The 16,576-nt window shown below is 37.5% G+C and overlaps 1 protein-coding gene across 1 annotated transcript in view; it reads right to left on the reverse strand.

The window, feature by feature from the left end:
* Positions 1-334: 334 nt before the first annotated feature.
* The window catches only part of NLK (nemo like kinase), a 169,199-nt gene continuing 152,957 nt past the window's right edge, over positions 335-16,576 (reverse strand). Inside the window, exons 8-11 of the mRNA XM_032319919.1 lie at positions 11,694-11,780; positions 5,407-5,605; positions 4,387-4,480; positions 335-2,136 (exon numbers count right to left, since the gene is read on the reverse strand). Of these exons, the coding sequence (XP_032175810.1) occupies positions 2,082-2,136; positions 4,387-4,480; positions 5,407-5,605; positions 11,694-11,780 (435 nt within the window). The 3' untranslated portion in view covers positions 335-2,081. The remainder of the gene's footprint in view (positions 2,137-4,386; positions 4,481-5,406; positions 5,606-11,693; positions 11,781-16,576) is intronic.

A 16,576-nucleotide genomic window follows, 5' to 3' on the forward strand; every position in this document is an offset into this window, starting at 1 on the left:
CAGTGTATTGAAATTTGATCTCACATGAGAATAGGGCTCTTTGCTCAAAAAAGGAAAAAAAAAAAAAAAAGGCTTGAAAACCACTGGATTAGACTCTAAGGTCTGGAAAGACTTTCAAATTATATATGACTCAAAATATCTTTAATATTGCTTGACTAAGTTTCTGGTATATTTTTGGCAATGTAAAGTTTCTAGGAAGAATTTCAAAAACCGTAAATTCCTCAAAGATCAAAATAAAAATAAGAAAAATAAGAAATGTCTTAAAACTGCAAAATCAAGAATAAAAGCTGTACTGAAAAGAAAACAAAAGAATTGAAAGAAAACGGATGACACATCTTTTTCAAATGTCACATTTAATGTTTTCACCACTGTACTTCAAATCTACATTGTACAAAGTGACCAGTAAGTGTGCCACGGTAATTGACCAACCTCTGAGATTGTACCTTTCACACCAGTGTCTTCTTGGGCTCTTTTGATACTAAACACGTTTCTCATTCAAGTGAATTGAAATGCTTCAGTTGGGTTGATTCTCAGGAGCCTCATAAAAAAAAAACAAAGATATTGCACCATCTTTGTTTAGTAATTCAATGTTTGTTTCTTTCACAGCAAATAATTACTTCATTGAAGTTAAAACTTCCAAACATAACTTATTAATAGTCTTCAAATTCAGCTCAGATCACTCAAGATGAAAATACTCTGCTAAATACAGATAACTTACAATAACTTTAACAGTTAATTGTCCATAACACACACCAAGGTTTTTTCCTAGACCAATTTTAAGACGATCCATTAGTTATTCCTTGTACAGGTGAAAAACGATCTTCAATTTTCTTGTCTTTTTATTTTTAATATAAAAGTTGGAAGGGACATTCAAGTTTCAAGTCTCCACATTGAACTTAAAAAAAAAAAAATAGTCATCATCAGCATGTGGAGGTAAACAAGCCAAGTTGTATAACTCCAGGAGGTAGAGGCCTTCAATTTGTATTCATATATACATATGCACAGAAGAATTCAGTGTTCCAACAGAAAAAAAAAATTTGTCAAAAAGTAATAAGTTATTTACTACTGTGACATTTCAAGACTCCCACAGCTTTGCCTAAGGACACAAACACATTTGACATAATTCCCTATGTGCCTTTTTTGTGGCTTTAAAATTTTTAAAAATTTGTTTTTGTCTTTATTTATTTATTTTTTAACTGTCCAGTGCAGGAAAAGTCTCACAAAATTTCACAGACCTAAAATGTGCAAGCTAGTTCTCTCTCTATACAGCAATGTTGGGATTCTTTTGAAATTAGCCCAGAAATGAATTATTTACACACATGAAAGATGCATGCTTGGGGGTTCTTTTATGTAAGAAAGAGCAGAAAAACTTCTAATAAAAATAGATTAAATATATATATATATATTTATACTGGGTAAGGAAAACAGAAGTTTAGTCTCTCCTAGTCACAAACTCATTCTCTCTACCCACAACATTGGATTTTAGACAGCACACATCACCGTCACGGCTCTAATGAGAAGCTAATTATAGGGCTTGATCATTAGGTGGCATGCCCCACCCCCCACCCCCCCAGGTGCAGCCACGATCAGCTCATGTGGCTCCATGATTGGTCGCAGGCAAGGTTTCTAGATTCTTTTGTTTTAGAAAACCCCAAATTTTCAGGAATGGCTCAAATATCAAAATGTACGACTGTCCTCTGTGTGTCTGTGTGTGTGTGTGTGAACAATCTCACTTCATTTAAAAAAAAGAAAAACAAAACAAAACAAAAACACAAAACCCCAAAATCCCAAATTTGGTTCAATTCTCTTTTGTTCTGAGGTGAGCCATAACAGCTGCACTAAATTCATAAAACATGTGCAACTCTGGGTAAAATATTTTTCTTCTAAAAGCACAACCACTTTACAAGATTAAAAGTCTAGTAACATTTCTAAATATTATTCATATCATACAAGTAGTGGTTGTTAATTTAAAACTTCATTAGTAAAATTACAGTACAAGCATGATTAACCTCCAGAATTGCAAATCCCAGACTCCAGTGGAAAGCTACATTACATCTTCAGTAGTACATTATCTTCCACCGTCACTCCCACACCAGAGGAGATGGGGGCATCTCAGACGGCTGGGCGACAGTGGAACTGGAAAAAAATGGAGACACAGTGAAACCAGGTGTGACACCACAAAGGGCAAGAGGATGAGTCAATGCTCTGTGTTTTCCTCTCTTCCTTTAAAAACATTATAAAGTCCATTTCTGGATTTTTATTTAACTTCTCTAAAGCTGCATTTGTTCCAAATTGTTCATTCAAGAATCTGTACTGATAAGTGAGACTACAGCGATGGGCTTAAAGATGACAAGTCATTTACTCGAGGTGGGAGGCCGAGCATAATCCTCTTTTGGAAAGGGATGATGCCTGCCATCCATCTCAGGACAGTGATGAATACATGAGATAATGTAGGTAAAGTGCCTTCTACCGTGCCTACTTTGTAATATGAAGTAGGTGGAAGGTATTACAGTAATGTCTATAATCAACCAAGAAGATAACCTCAAGGGATGCAGAATTATCCATTTAAAAGCAGCCTCTCAAAATACAGTGACTTTAAGTGGGAACCTATGTGAATGAGCCTTACAGGCACTCTTTTAAGAAGTATGAATTCAACAGTAATGGATAATCATTTAGCATTTGTTATCCACGGATCAGTTTTCTCAGTTATTTCACATATCTAATTTTGCTAACTAGATTATAAACTTGCGGGTGTGTGTGTAACCATTTTGCTTCCCAGGGGCTCAGGATAATGAATAACTTGCACCTGAAAGGTATTAAAACACATGATTGACTGGGTCACTAACTCTTAGGGGAAAATAATAAAGTAATTTTAAAGCACAGAAAAGTAAAAATGCAACCTAATTCCTTCTTTCCACAGAAAAATACATGGAAGAAATGAAAGTCAGTTTGATTAAAAAAATTCTAAACAGAATTCTTGACCTTGATTTAATAACTTTAATCAACTTCAACATCTTGTCAAGGCCAATTAAAAGGGAAGCAAGAAGAAGAGGGAAAGGGGAAGGCAGAAAGGCAGGTGGGGAAGAAAGGAGGAAGAGTGTGGCCTCCAGATCTAAATCCACCCTTCTCTGTCCTGCTTTGTGATACTGGAGCCAGACCCTACTCACAGTTATCCTTTGCCACCTGGCTTATGCTGGAAGGACACTGCAGGGCCACAGCATCAGGAAGCAGCTTCCCTTCTGGAGTGGTTTTCTGACGTGGAAGGCCCAGTTTTGTTCTACCCAAACTTTCTGGCAAGTTTCTCTGCAACCCAGCAGGCCTCTCTGAGGGACCAGTTCTGCCCACACCTTTTGCAAAGTTTCTCCACCACCCTCAAGCTGTGTGTGTTCTTGTGGCAGTCATATCCTCTACAAAGAGGTCCAAATTTTATTAGCCTTGGGTGGAGGGTCCTTCTCCAAATTCTTTTTTTTTTTTTTAAAGATTTTATTTATTTATTTGACAGAGAGAGATCACAAGTAGGCAGAGAGGCAGGCAGAGAGAGAGAGAGAGAGGAGGAAGCAGGCTCCTTGCTGAGCAGAGAGCCTGATGCGGGACTCGATCCCAGGACCCTGAGATCATGACCCGAGCCGAAGGCAGCGGCTTAACCCACTGAGCTACCCAGGCGCCCCTCCAAATTCTTAATATCTTCCTTGTTCACTCTTCCTTAGTCTAGAGGGAGTACCTGCTTTCTGCATTTGCTACTTCAGGGCCCTCCAGAATCTTCTTATGCACCTTTTGGAAGTTAACCATCTTTTCCTAGTTAATACTTCTCACTACTAAATTTTCCCTGTTCACATTACTGGTGTGCTTTCTCCTGGCTGTACCTTAACTGATGCAAGGAATAGGGAAAAAGACACTGAGAAGGAAGGGACAGGGTGGGAGACAAAGTGAATGAGACCTGTCAGGTTTGAAGCTCTTTAAACAAAACTCTAGATAGGACACACCAGCATCTACCTATAAAATCATCTTGCCTGCATTATTATTAAGGTGGTGGGGATGGTAGTGGGAACCAAGATGATCACGTCTACTCCGAGGGCAGTGGCTGCCATGCTGCTCCTGCAGGAGGATCCCTATGCATGCGCATGAGCAGGGAGCAGAGCGGTCATCTGTGAACAAAACTGCCAAAACACCCCCGCCTCCACCACTCAATCAACCACCATGAAGCAGCATCAGTGTAGAAACCAATGCTCACATTTTTTACTTGCTTTTGACTAAAGCCAAAACTCATAAAAGAAACCATCTTTTTGTATTATCTAATCTAAATAAAAAGAGAAATATGCTGAATAATGAAATCACAATGACATCCTTTTAGTAACAAGAAAGTAAGAATTACATACATATAGTTACCTAATAAAGCTCTTAAAAGCAGCAGACTGCGGGTTGATGCAGAGAGGCACTCTGTTTCCTTTCTGCTGTTCCAAAATGAACTGGTGAATAATTTCTGTGGAGAAAACAAACATCATACAATCCATGCCAATCTGCAGGCCTGTGAGCACTGGACTCTCAGCTAACTGGCCAGCATCTGCAAACAACATTTCCTACTGGTTTTGTGAGGTCAAGCACACAGATCATGTTTAAGGCAGGATCCAGTGGAATTTTCCTGAAACTAAAGTGACAGTGGCTGCTAAACACAGGCAACTTCCCCACCTCCCTGACCAAATGGCATTTATATGGGTTCAAAACTCCATCCAAGGGAGGAGTAAAAGGATCTACAAATTTGAGAGTGATTCCACAGAGCTGGCCTTATGAATCGATTTTCTACATTGATGGTAGTTATTGCTCTTTTGAAAATCACTTAAAAAACCCCCACAGTTGTTTAGGTACATAGTTTTGGCCTGTTTACCTTGGTGACTACTCTCTTCTAAAATGCCCTAAAATGTCTAATATCATTCAGAATTTGGGGTGTCATTAACCTCCATCTCCACCCCAGCAAGACACTGTGTCTGGGAGTTTTATGAGTAGACTATTGGAAATTCTCCTCTCTTGTGATCATTCAAGGAATGATTCCCTCAGTGGGTGTTTATCCTTCCTAAAATCTGCACATTATATAAAAAAGTCCAACGTGTTTCATTCAATGAAATTACACTGAGTGAATACATATTATCTGCTTTGAGTCTCACACTCACTAAATAAGTCAGTCTGAAAAGCTCCTCTGCCTGACCCTTCACTGGATGCAATATTAAATCTGTTTTTATAACACACATAGCTTTCTTGGCATATATGCCCTGGACAAACAGCTATATGCAAGGTTGTAAAATACACATATGGAGGAACTTTGGTCACCATCCAGACTCAGTTTTTCACAGCCATATAATGGAAAATGTTATTACTCATCCTGCCTGGCCAAAGGCCAAAAAAGATACTCACCTTTAACCTGTCGAACAGAACTGAGGTTCTTCTCAAAAGTGTCATCAAATTTGGGATTGGTGATGGGCTCAAAGTCACTGGTATAAACTCTTCCAGTAGAGGTGGAAAAGCAACATTTACACATACACGTGTGATAGCGTAGTCGGCCTTCATCTAGGTAGGGGTGGGCTAAGGCATCCTTAGCGGATATTCTTTTGGACTGAAATCAAATTTAGAGACCAGCACATCAACACCACAGATAAACATGACTGTCCACACAGGATCTTTCATTAAGACACAGTAACTGCTTCTCACAGCTTATCCCTAATTTATAGTGTGTCTTGTATAAAGAGGGATGTCTGAACGGAGAGGCACGTTAATGCAGCAGCAGAGTGTATAATGTAGGACAACCAACCACGAGACACACCAGAAAGCATTTAGAAGTGACTCTGCTAAGATCCCGAAGAGTTCCTACCTTGAAATAGATATATGCATGGTCAAAAATGGCAAATACCATGACATTTAAATATGCAAAGCTTTGGAGGGGATAAGTTTACATTTTAAATAACAGTTATATTTTCTAAATGTGTTTCAGCATTTGGTAGAGATGTGATCACAGTGGCAATTTTACAAAGTTGCTTGAAACTTTTATTCTCTTAGAATGCCAACTGAACTTAGGGCAAAAGCCTAGGGGGAACTGCTGGGGTCAGGCGGCAGATAAGGTCTGAATGCCATGTTTTGACAGCCAGCACCGTCTGAGTATCAGTGGCCTGTGGTTTTCTAGCACTTCAGATCAGAATACTTGTAGTAGGTTCAGGTTTACATAAATCATAAAATCATTTCTCCATTAAAATAAAAACAACCCTGCTCCTCTTTTTAGCTTAGTGGACATACATGTACATTTTAAAGAATTTAAGGATGGATTCAGTACATAGTAACAAAAATGGACACTCTGTCCCACTTCACACACAACACAATTTAAAACAAAGGAAACCATTTGGTGCTCAAACCAAAAATAAATGGATCATCCTGACTGGTTCTGGTCCCCCAAATAACAAAATGTTAAATATTTCCCATAAACCTGGTTTCCCTAAAAACACTTCTATCTCTAATTTTTTGCTATGCTGATGTTAAAAGGCATGTCATGACTTTTTAGGATATGATAATCACAAAAGAAAGCTGCCGTCTATACACCATGAACAGACAAATGTAAACTTGTCAACCTTGGTTTTATTTCTTTCACTACCTGTCATATGGTATATCTGGTGATCCAGCCCTTCTGAAGCTTCACTCGCTGGTACTCTTAGCAAGTAAGCTTCTTTTTTTTTTCTAAATGGATCCAGCTATTCCTAGAGGTTTCACTGGGATAAAGGTCTATTGTCAGAACCAAAGGAAACAAGCTGGCTAGACAGTACATTGTGCCTGGGACCTGGCCCCTTGGGAGTCCTCAGTGACCCTGGCTGGTCTCATGTGAGGGACTAAGCTCCTTGGCTTCTGCATACTAGAGCTGGTTCTTGGACAAATCTATTTCTGTTTCTGACTGAGCAAGGCCAATTGTGAACACACAGGTGGTAGCAGTGGGTGAATCTGGGGTTTAAGTTTATCATCTGACCATTAAGTCATTTCCGTCAGGTGGCAGATATCAGAAATTGGGTCCCTCTCAGCTGCCGCCAGCAGCTGGAATCTGGTTTTCCTGTTAGTTTTTTTTGTCTGTGGATTCTGATATTTCCTAAAAAGGCAGGTTTGAAAAGATTTTGGTGTTATCCCAATGACTGATAGCATATCCCGTGTTTGTACGTTCTGTGTGCACCAACATGGGGTCCTCTGAAGTGTTTTACCTAAGAGAAGTCTTTGAACAAAAAGTAAATCAAATCCTTAGCATGCAATCAATGATCAGCTTTAATTTTTCTAAATAAATTAATGTCTCTTTAGAACTTCTGCAAAGAAAGGAGACTGTCATTTTGTAAAGGGTATGAACACTGAAAAGAAAAACTGCTTTACTAAATTGAAAAAGGGATCACAAAATTACTCAGATTTTTCAATAATGTTCTTTGGAAGGACCTAGTGGTGCTTAATTATGTCCTCTCTCTCTCTAATATGTATATATTATGTGTATGTATATATTAGATATATATTAAAGATTATATATAATATATAATATATTAAAAGATTTATATATATAAATTTATATATAAAGATTATATATATTAAAAGATTACATATATATTAAAAGATTTATTTATCTGAGAGAAAGCATGTGTGCGTGCATGTACAAGTTGGGGGAAGGGCAGAGAGACAGGGAGAAGCAGACTCCCTGCTTGAGCAACAGAGCCTGACTTGGGGCTCGATCCCAGGGCCCCAAGATCATGACCCGAGCCAAAATCAAGATTCAGACACTCAACTGACTGAGCCACCAAGGCGTCCCATGTTCATATAATATTCTTAATGACATATTGTACACACGTTGTTTAACTGATCGACATTTATAATAGATGTGGACACTTGTTTCTACCCTAGATTTTGTTGCTTCATCAGAATTGTGGCACTTTTAGTTCTCAATAGTTGATAAAAATTTCCATTTTACAAATAAAAAACATTTCTAAGCAAACACATTGATGTACTTTGTATACCTCTGAAGGGAGTTAATATATCATGTTATGAGATCTCTTAAAAAGCTAATGGGGCAAACTCCTATTCTAACTGGTTTTGAGAACCAATATCAACACATTAAAGACATATACAAAGAAATGAAAAGATTTTTAAAACACTATTCTTCTTTATGTATTAATGTATTGGCTACTTTGAAATTTTTTCTTGCTAAAGTTGTAACCCATAGGGGTGCCTGGGTGGCTCAGTCAGTTAAGTGTCTGACTCTTGATTTCACCTGTGGTCACGATCTCAGGGTCCTGGGATTGAGCCCTGTGTCAGGCTCTGCCCTCAGTGTGGAGTCTGCTTGTCCCTCTTCCTCTGCTCCTGCTCTTTCTGTCTCTGTCTCTCTCAAATAAATAAATAAATAAAATCTTAAAAAAAAAAAAAAGTTTTAATATCTGGTATATAACTGTATAAGATAAAGAGGTCATATGGTATTACTATGCAAGGTGACTCTGGACATATCAGTCTGAGTTAATAGTTATAAATATTTTAAAATCTCTGTTTTCTTTTTGATTTTACTGCCATGTACACATAATGCCATCACAATATTCTATAAGTTTTGGGATTGTTTTCTCACAAAAAGCCTAATCATTTTGAATTTAATTTTTTTCCACTGATTTTGCTGGTCAGATAAACTAATATCCCTTTGTGTAAGATTACAGAATTGCAAAATTATGTATTCAACATTAGATGAATGATAACAGGTAATGTGCTTTTATAAAGAAATTAGGGTTTTTAAAAATTTTTAGATTTTTTTAAAGAAATTAGTTTTTAGAATGCTACAATTCATAAGGACTTAATTTGTCAACTTAAATTTTAATCTGATTCTTAGTTAATATTAAGACCTTGGCAATAATTAATTTGAGTTAGTAGTTGTTGGGATACCTGGACAACATAATTTTAATATACAAAAACTCTTCATTAATATATCATAGAGGAGCCATCATAAACAGTTAAAAGAGACGTACAAGTACCTTTGGGTTAAAGTACTATGTATTTTGTAAAGAGTATAAAAGAGTATGTGATAATAGGAAGATGTGTATGCAAGATAACAGATATATCTGGCAAGAGAAAAAAAGTGAATAATTTCGTCTAACTTCCTAATAATTATTGCTGTGCTTTAAAAATATTGCTTGTGGGCGCCTGGGTGGCTCAGTGGGTTAAAGCCTCTGCCTTCAGCTCAGGTCATGATCCCAGGGTCCTGGGATCGAGCCCCACATCAGGCTCTCTGCTCAGCGGGGAGACTGTTTCCTCTTCTCTCTGACTGCCTCTCTGCCTACTTGTAATCTCTGTCTGTCAAATAAATAAATAAAATCTTTAAAAAAAAATAAAAATACTGTTTGTAACTATTTATTGCATTTAGATAGAGTCTCTGGAGATTTGTTTAATGCCTTCACTATTTGAGTTAATAGTTAATTATACCTTTATAAACTGATTACTGCAACCGGTCCTTTCCAACACTATTGATATTATTAGAATAAAAGAACCAGAGCCCTTCACCTTATCCTTTAGTGGCTTCTGGTTTCTCCTTATATTTGCCTAAAGGCTTCTACTACAAGCTAAGGAATTAAATTTCCCATGAGAAACATCACAAGAATCTCACTAAAGGACTGTTACACCAGGTACTCCTGACTACTAAATTCAGGACATAAACTTATGGGAACAGCTGGTATTATCACCACAGACAGCCATCACCTAGATTAAACCAAGTAACGAGTCAGGATTTCAGAATGTGTCAGTCCAAGAGCAGACACATGCTTAACCCAAGATCAGTAAAGTAATTAAATAATTATCTCACATTAACCGGACTAAATAAACTGATTTAATTATGGCTAATGTTCTATTTTTAAAGGATATTTTTTAAAACCTCATTTCTTTCTTCTTAATGTTATTAACAAGTTAAAATCAGAAACACTCTTTAAAAACCTATTTCTAACTGAACCCTCAGAATTAGAAAGAAAAGAATCCTTAATTTCAGTCATAAACTAATAAAGCATCAGGCCAATTTAAAAATGATTCTGTAAATAAATAATAATATATTTTGGTTGGCCTTGTTCTATAAGACAATGATAAAAATGGGTAAATATTACATGGGGTGCGTTAATAGAATTCTTTTTTTTAATAACCATGGAGTTATTTGCATAGGTCCAATATGAATTGATCCTCTTTTTATTTTTTTACCAGATAAACCTTACCTCTTTCTTATAGATAAACCTAATGTATAACTATGAACACACCAAAAGTTTCATTTTAATTAGGTGTGACAATCCCACTCTTAAGGAAAAAGGACATTTCATGTGTAGAACTGATGTCTAAAAGGCCTCCCAGGAAAAATGCCTGGTATCCACTCTGTGGCTTAGGAAATTCCAGCCTTAGAGCTGTAAAGATTAGGAATTCCTGGCAGGACAGGATCATTAATAATCATAGGATCTCGGAGAAATAGGACAGCTAACAGCTCTAAGTACTGCAAGTAAAAGTTGGTACTGGTGAATCACGTGGTTCTTGGTTCCCAATCTTAACAGAATAAAAAGAGTAACATATTTCTGACACATAAACATAAAATTTAACCTCAGGGCCTTTATTATAATTTATTATATATTAATATACAAAATATATTTGTTATATATTGTTTAGAGGCATACAGAAATGACCTCTGAAGCTTGAAATTCATGTGGTTCTAGTTTTGTTAACCACAAAAGATATATAAAAAATATGTAGAAGGTCTTTAGGTATTAACATCTGTTGTATAAATAGTTTAGCTATGTAGATAGGCTTGCCAAATAAAACAAAAAAATCAAACTAATGACACTAAATCACTAGCTCACTGAGCAAGTGATGTGCTGGAAACTGTCCTCAATGGTAGAAGCTTGGCCACAGGGAGGGGGTGCGGAAACAAGGAGGGCCACGCTGTTCTGCTTCCCATATCATGCGTACCTCACAGGCTGAAGTAAACAAATGGAAATCAAAAAATAGATACCAAATGAAGAAAAAATTCACTCCGTCCCCTGCAATGCAGCTGTTTTCTCATTATGAACATACCAATGTAAATTTCATAAATGGTACTCTTGTGGTTTTTCCCTCTTTAAATACCTGCTGTGTTTGTACTTGAGGAATTCTTATACTCTCGGCAAGTAGGACGTTCTTTTCTAAATGTTTTCCTTTTTGAGTCTTCTTTGGCAATAGTTACCAGAACAGAGATGAGTAATAAATACTCTTTGGATGAATAGGTAAATAAAGACCTGAACTTTGTCCCAGAAGAGTCAAGACTACAAATGGCATTTGATAAAGCTACCATCTCAACCACCAAACAAGTTAACAGTTCCTTATGCAATATAATGGGCAGATTTTTTCCAAGAATGTTAAAATTCCTTTCTCCTGATTTACCTTGGCGTCAAACTCTTTTTTCAAATCCTGAGATAAATAAGGATGGTGCAGTTCCTTATCTCTTTTCACCTAGATGTTTATGTGTTAATAGTCAAACTTCTGTGCAGTGAGTGAGCACAGTGGTACACACAAAACTGGGGACTGAAGTTTATCTTTGAAAAGTCATTCTTTACATTGCTTTACATTGCTCATCTATTTAAAGCCAGGATGTTTTTCTTAGAACACATGTATTTTTAATTCATTAAAACAATATAAAAATAAACACTACTTACTGGATCAAAGACCAACATCCTGCAAAGGAGATGAACAGCTTCATGTGTAGCCTGGCTAGACAGGGTATAAAGTACAGGAAGAGATGGCTGTAAGAAATGAAGAATTAAAATATGTGAGTCTCTGTGTACGTAGATACAGAATAGAGCCAATTTATTACAAGTATCCAGCTCAAAAGTTGTGTGCATATACGTATAACCTCAAAGGGAAGGGGTATTCCCCTCATTAACCAATCTTCAGAAGCAGAAACTGTCACTGACTTCCAGTAGAATATCTTATATTGCAGGATTACCTATTGTAGGTTAGCTCACAAAGGAGCCTGCAAAAAATGAAAGCTAATCCTGTAAATATGGTGCTCCTGTTAGTCTTATACTGTAAATGCTCAGGCAAGAAGGGAATACCAAACATGCCTGGGATTGGGAGGCAAAAATATTTAAAACCACAGGTACGTGCAAAGTCAAGCATGGAAACTGTGCTTGTGAACTCTGTCTTACACGTCGCCTATTTCCAACAAAGCCACATAATAAAAACCCAGTAAGAACAGCAGCAAGGTGTCTCAGAATCATCGCGGGAGAATTATTTACCTCATAGAAGTTTTCTGCAGGATCAAGGACTAACAGAGATAAGATGAGATGAGGCTCTAATTCACTAACTGATTGGATAAATCAACATGTGAGAATCCCAGTATTCTTAAGCACAGAAGGAGATGACTGAACTAAATGATCTCTGAAGTTCACTTTAGCTCAGAAATTATAGGAAACTCGATAGGATTATGACAGAAAAAGCAATATATGCACAGAACCCATTTACAATAGGCATTCAAATATTTGTTTGCCAATAGAGAAGTATTTCTTGTTAAAAATATGTAAGTCTGTGGTAGTCCTGAAATTATCTGCATTAGTCAAGGAGTGGCATGTGGAGAGTGTGGAGGTTTTGATTTACATATTTCCCCTAACAATTTCTTTATTGTGTAAAATGAAGTAATTTATACTTTTTTAAAGATTCTGATTCTTGGTTTGATGTAAATAGCCGGTCCTTTTCAATGGTTTATGCAGGTTAGCAGCCAAATTTCAGCCAATTCTTACTGACCAAAATATCTCACCATAAGCAAATCTCTTCTTTCCACTTTAAAAAAAAATTATTTTTAAAAAATAATTTTTAAGATTTAATTTTTTTAGTGATCTCTACACCCAACACGGGGCTCAAACCCATAAACCTGAAGTCAAGTGTCTCATATTCCATCAACTGAGCCAGCCAGGAGCCCCTCCTTTCCACTTTCTAAGTGAATCTAGTGTTATAGATGTTATAACATCTATAACATCTATGGATGGTGTTATAGCTTAAGGTCAGGGTCAGGGTCAGGAACACTGAGATGAATACTAGAACAGGTGGGTTCCAATTCTAACTTTGCCATCACTACGGCCAAGTAAGTTGCTAGAACCTCAGCCTTCTCTTCTATTAGATTGTACTGGCACAGATCAGCCTACTGACCCAAAGCATTGGTAATCATTTACCATCCACAAAATGCCAGGGCCTGGGTTAGATGTTGGAGTAACAAAGATGAATATTGGGTGTTGCATGGGCAAGGAAAACATATGAACAAACAGTTCTAGAGGAGGGAGAATAGAGGACAAATTAGAAGGCAAAATTTGTTAAGACATGAGGACAACTGGATACATGAGGAGCTTGTAAAAATCAAATGAGTGGATGTTAAGGTAACCTGAAATTTTACACCCTCTCCCATCTTATCTTTCTTTATAGAATTACACCCTAACAAACACACTAAAAGTAAGGCTAAGTTTCACCACAGCCTGGAACCATCATCTTATGTTTTCTCCTTTTCTGTGTTGCACGTTCAGAAGGGACACAGAGAAAAAGAAGTCAGTTCTGTTATGCCAATACCTCTCCAGAAGGATAACCACTAATAATTTAGTTCCTAGCACTGGCTCCATGGGAAAGATGCTGTACTAGAGATGCCAAATATCTAATTCTATTTTCTTCCCCTCTAATTCATCAGCCATTATGGTTGAAACCAGCTGGGCACAATGTATCAGAACTAGATAAGAAGTTCATATTTCTCAATCAAGCACAACAGAATCCATTTGAATGAAAAAACAGAACGCTTAGAAATATGCCCTAAATACTTCATTTGGGAAAAAGTTTTTGTCAATTCCCTCAGCATTCACAGACATTACTTTTTCCCTTCTAAGACATGCCAGGCCATTTTCTGTTCGTTTTGCAAGTTTATAAGCCACGTAGCAATGTAGGAGTGAGTGGGCGCCAGTGCTGGCTCATGAGGATGGGAAGGTTTATAAAGAGTCCTCCATTAATGACTATGATTAACTGTCAGTGAAATGAAGCAAGGATGAGCTTCTGGACCTGGGTGAGGGGCCCTAAATGATATGTCACAGTCATCATAAGCCAAGGGCAGAGTGCTGGTCACCACAATAGAGTTGGCTAGGCTGGCTTGGCCATTTGAGTCCTGTCCTGTAAGTTTTTAGCCAGTGGAAAAAAAGCTGTGATCATCAGTCAGCAACGTTAATTAAGTATGCACAATGCGCAGTGCACTATATGGTGAGCACGCAGGGATTATATAAAAGAAATCCCGACCTGAAAAATAATTAGTTTGAATTGAATGAACTCTCTAACATAATCTATTAAATGTAAGATACGGTTCCTGTCAGGAGACAGAACCATTTTCACTTTAATGAAAATATTACATGTATTTCTGTCACAATTAGTTGGAGCAATCTGAAGAAAAAGGAAAATCTAAACCTTATAAGAGATGAACAGAAGGACTAAGGGCTGGTAATAGACTTTTCAATCCTACCAGTAAGTCAGTGCCTCAAAAAGTATCTACTTTCTTTTCTTCTTTTAAATATTTCATTATTTTAGAACAAGTGAGAAAAGGAGAGGGGGAGGGAGAGAATCTCACACAGAATCTGTGATGAGCGCAGAGCCCAATGCGGGGCTTGATCCCACGATCCTGAGAAGATCCTGAGATCATGACCTGAGCTGAAATCAGGAGCTGGCGGCTTCACTGACTGAGCCACCCAGGTGCCCCATGTATCTACTTTATTTTTTTGTTTTATTTTTAAAGATTTTATTTATTTATTTGGCAGAGAGAGACACAGTGAGAGAGGATACACAAGCAGGGGGAGTGGGAGAGGGAGCAGCAGGCTTCCTGCTGAGCAGGGAGCCAGATGCAGGGTTCAATCCCAGGACCCTGGGATCATGCCTGAGCAGAAGGCAGACGCCCAAACACTGAGCCACCCGGGCGCCCCTCCCAAGTATCTACTTTAAAAGATACTTGGGTCATGACAACTAAGATTGCATTCATCCAAAGATTCTGAGCTGTAGAAAAGAAACCATAAAAAAAAAATACAGAATATCACTCCTTCTTCACTCATAAATCAGATTTCAATCTCTCAATTCCAAGGATGGGCATGTGACCCAGGCCTGGCCAATCAAATGAAATATTCCCCTGAACACCTCTGACTGACTCTGGGAAAGATACAGGTTCTAAAACAGAAGACAGCCAAGGGACTGGCTAATCCAACACACACATACCCACCCCAGTCCTCTTCTCCTTTACCTACCTTTATTACAGAAGATAGGAAACACTCATTTTTTTTTTTTTTTAAGCTTGTTTAACATCTGGGAGGTTACATATTACACAGTTCTAGACAATGACATAGAAGAAGAACCTTGCTAGGCAGGCTTCTGGGAAAATATCCTTTCCTAACATAAGGGACAGATACCAACCAGTGCTCCCTCTTTCCTCCACTTTCTTGCTTTGAATGTGAATATGATTTCAAGCTACAGTCATTTTGTGGTCAGGAGGAGATAAGCTAGAGGGTATGAAATCAATATTCTACAGATGGCAGAGCAGAAAGAAAGAAAAAAAACCCTGGGTCCTTGATGACGTAAAATGAGCTGCTATACCAGCTCCAGACTGCAAACCTCTGGGCTTCTTGATATGAGGAAAAAATGAACCCCTATGTCTTTAAACCATAGTAAGCAAGATTTTCTATTGCTCATAACCAAACATATTCATAACTGAATCAGAGACCTTCCAAATATTTTTCTAGATCTGTTTGAGAAAGTTCTTTCCTGAAGGATTGATATGCTAGTAGAACATAGGTCTGGACCACTGGTTGCATTTTTATAAACACACAAGGGAAAAGAAAGTTTGTCTGAAAATGAAGCCAACACACAGGAAAACAAAATAGAGAAGAATCAGATTCCTGGCTCGGAACATCACTTGACTACTTAAATCCAGCAAAGACTGAATCAGCTTTAGATCAACAACTTCATATGAAAAGTGCTATGAACCAGTAAGTTCCCTATTTTGCTTAAGCCAGTTTTAATTGAGTTTCACCGAAAAGAGTCCTGACTGATAAACTGTATGGGAGTTATGTGTGTGTGTGTGTATATACATATATATATTTTTTAAAAAATAAAATTTTAATTTATTTATTTGACAGACAGACATCACAAGTAGGCAAAGGGGCAGAGAGAGAAGGGGAAGCAGGCTCCCCGCCGAGCAGAGAACCCAATGTGGGACTCAATCCCAGAACCCTGAGATCACGACCTGAGCCAAAGGCAGAGGGTTAACCCACTGAGCCACCCAGGCACCCATGGGAATATGTATATTAATCAACCACACAAGAAAATTAATTTGAGACAGTAATCTGTACTCTAAGAAAATAGCCAATTAGATTCTCCTTTTGTATATGTATGGTTGTATTTTTTAAGAAGTCCCAACAAACAATAGAACATATTTTTGTTTATATAAATATATATAAATAAATAAAATATGTCTGGGAAGATATTCTCACATTAATCTAGAGGTGACTGGGACAGTATGGGGGTAGCTATGGAT

This window comes from Mustela erminea, chromosome 18, assembly GCF_009829155.1.
Source record: "Mustela erminea isolate mMusErm1 chromosome 18, mMusErm1.Pri, whole genome shotgun sequence".
Taxonomy (NCBI): domain Eukaryota; kingdom Metazoa; phylum Chordata; class Mammalia; order Carnivora; family Mustelidae; genus Mustela; species Mustela erminea.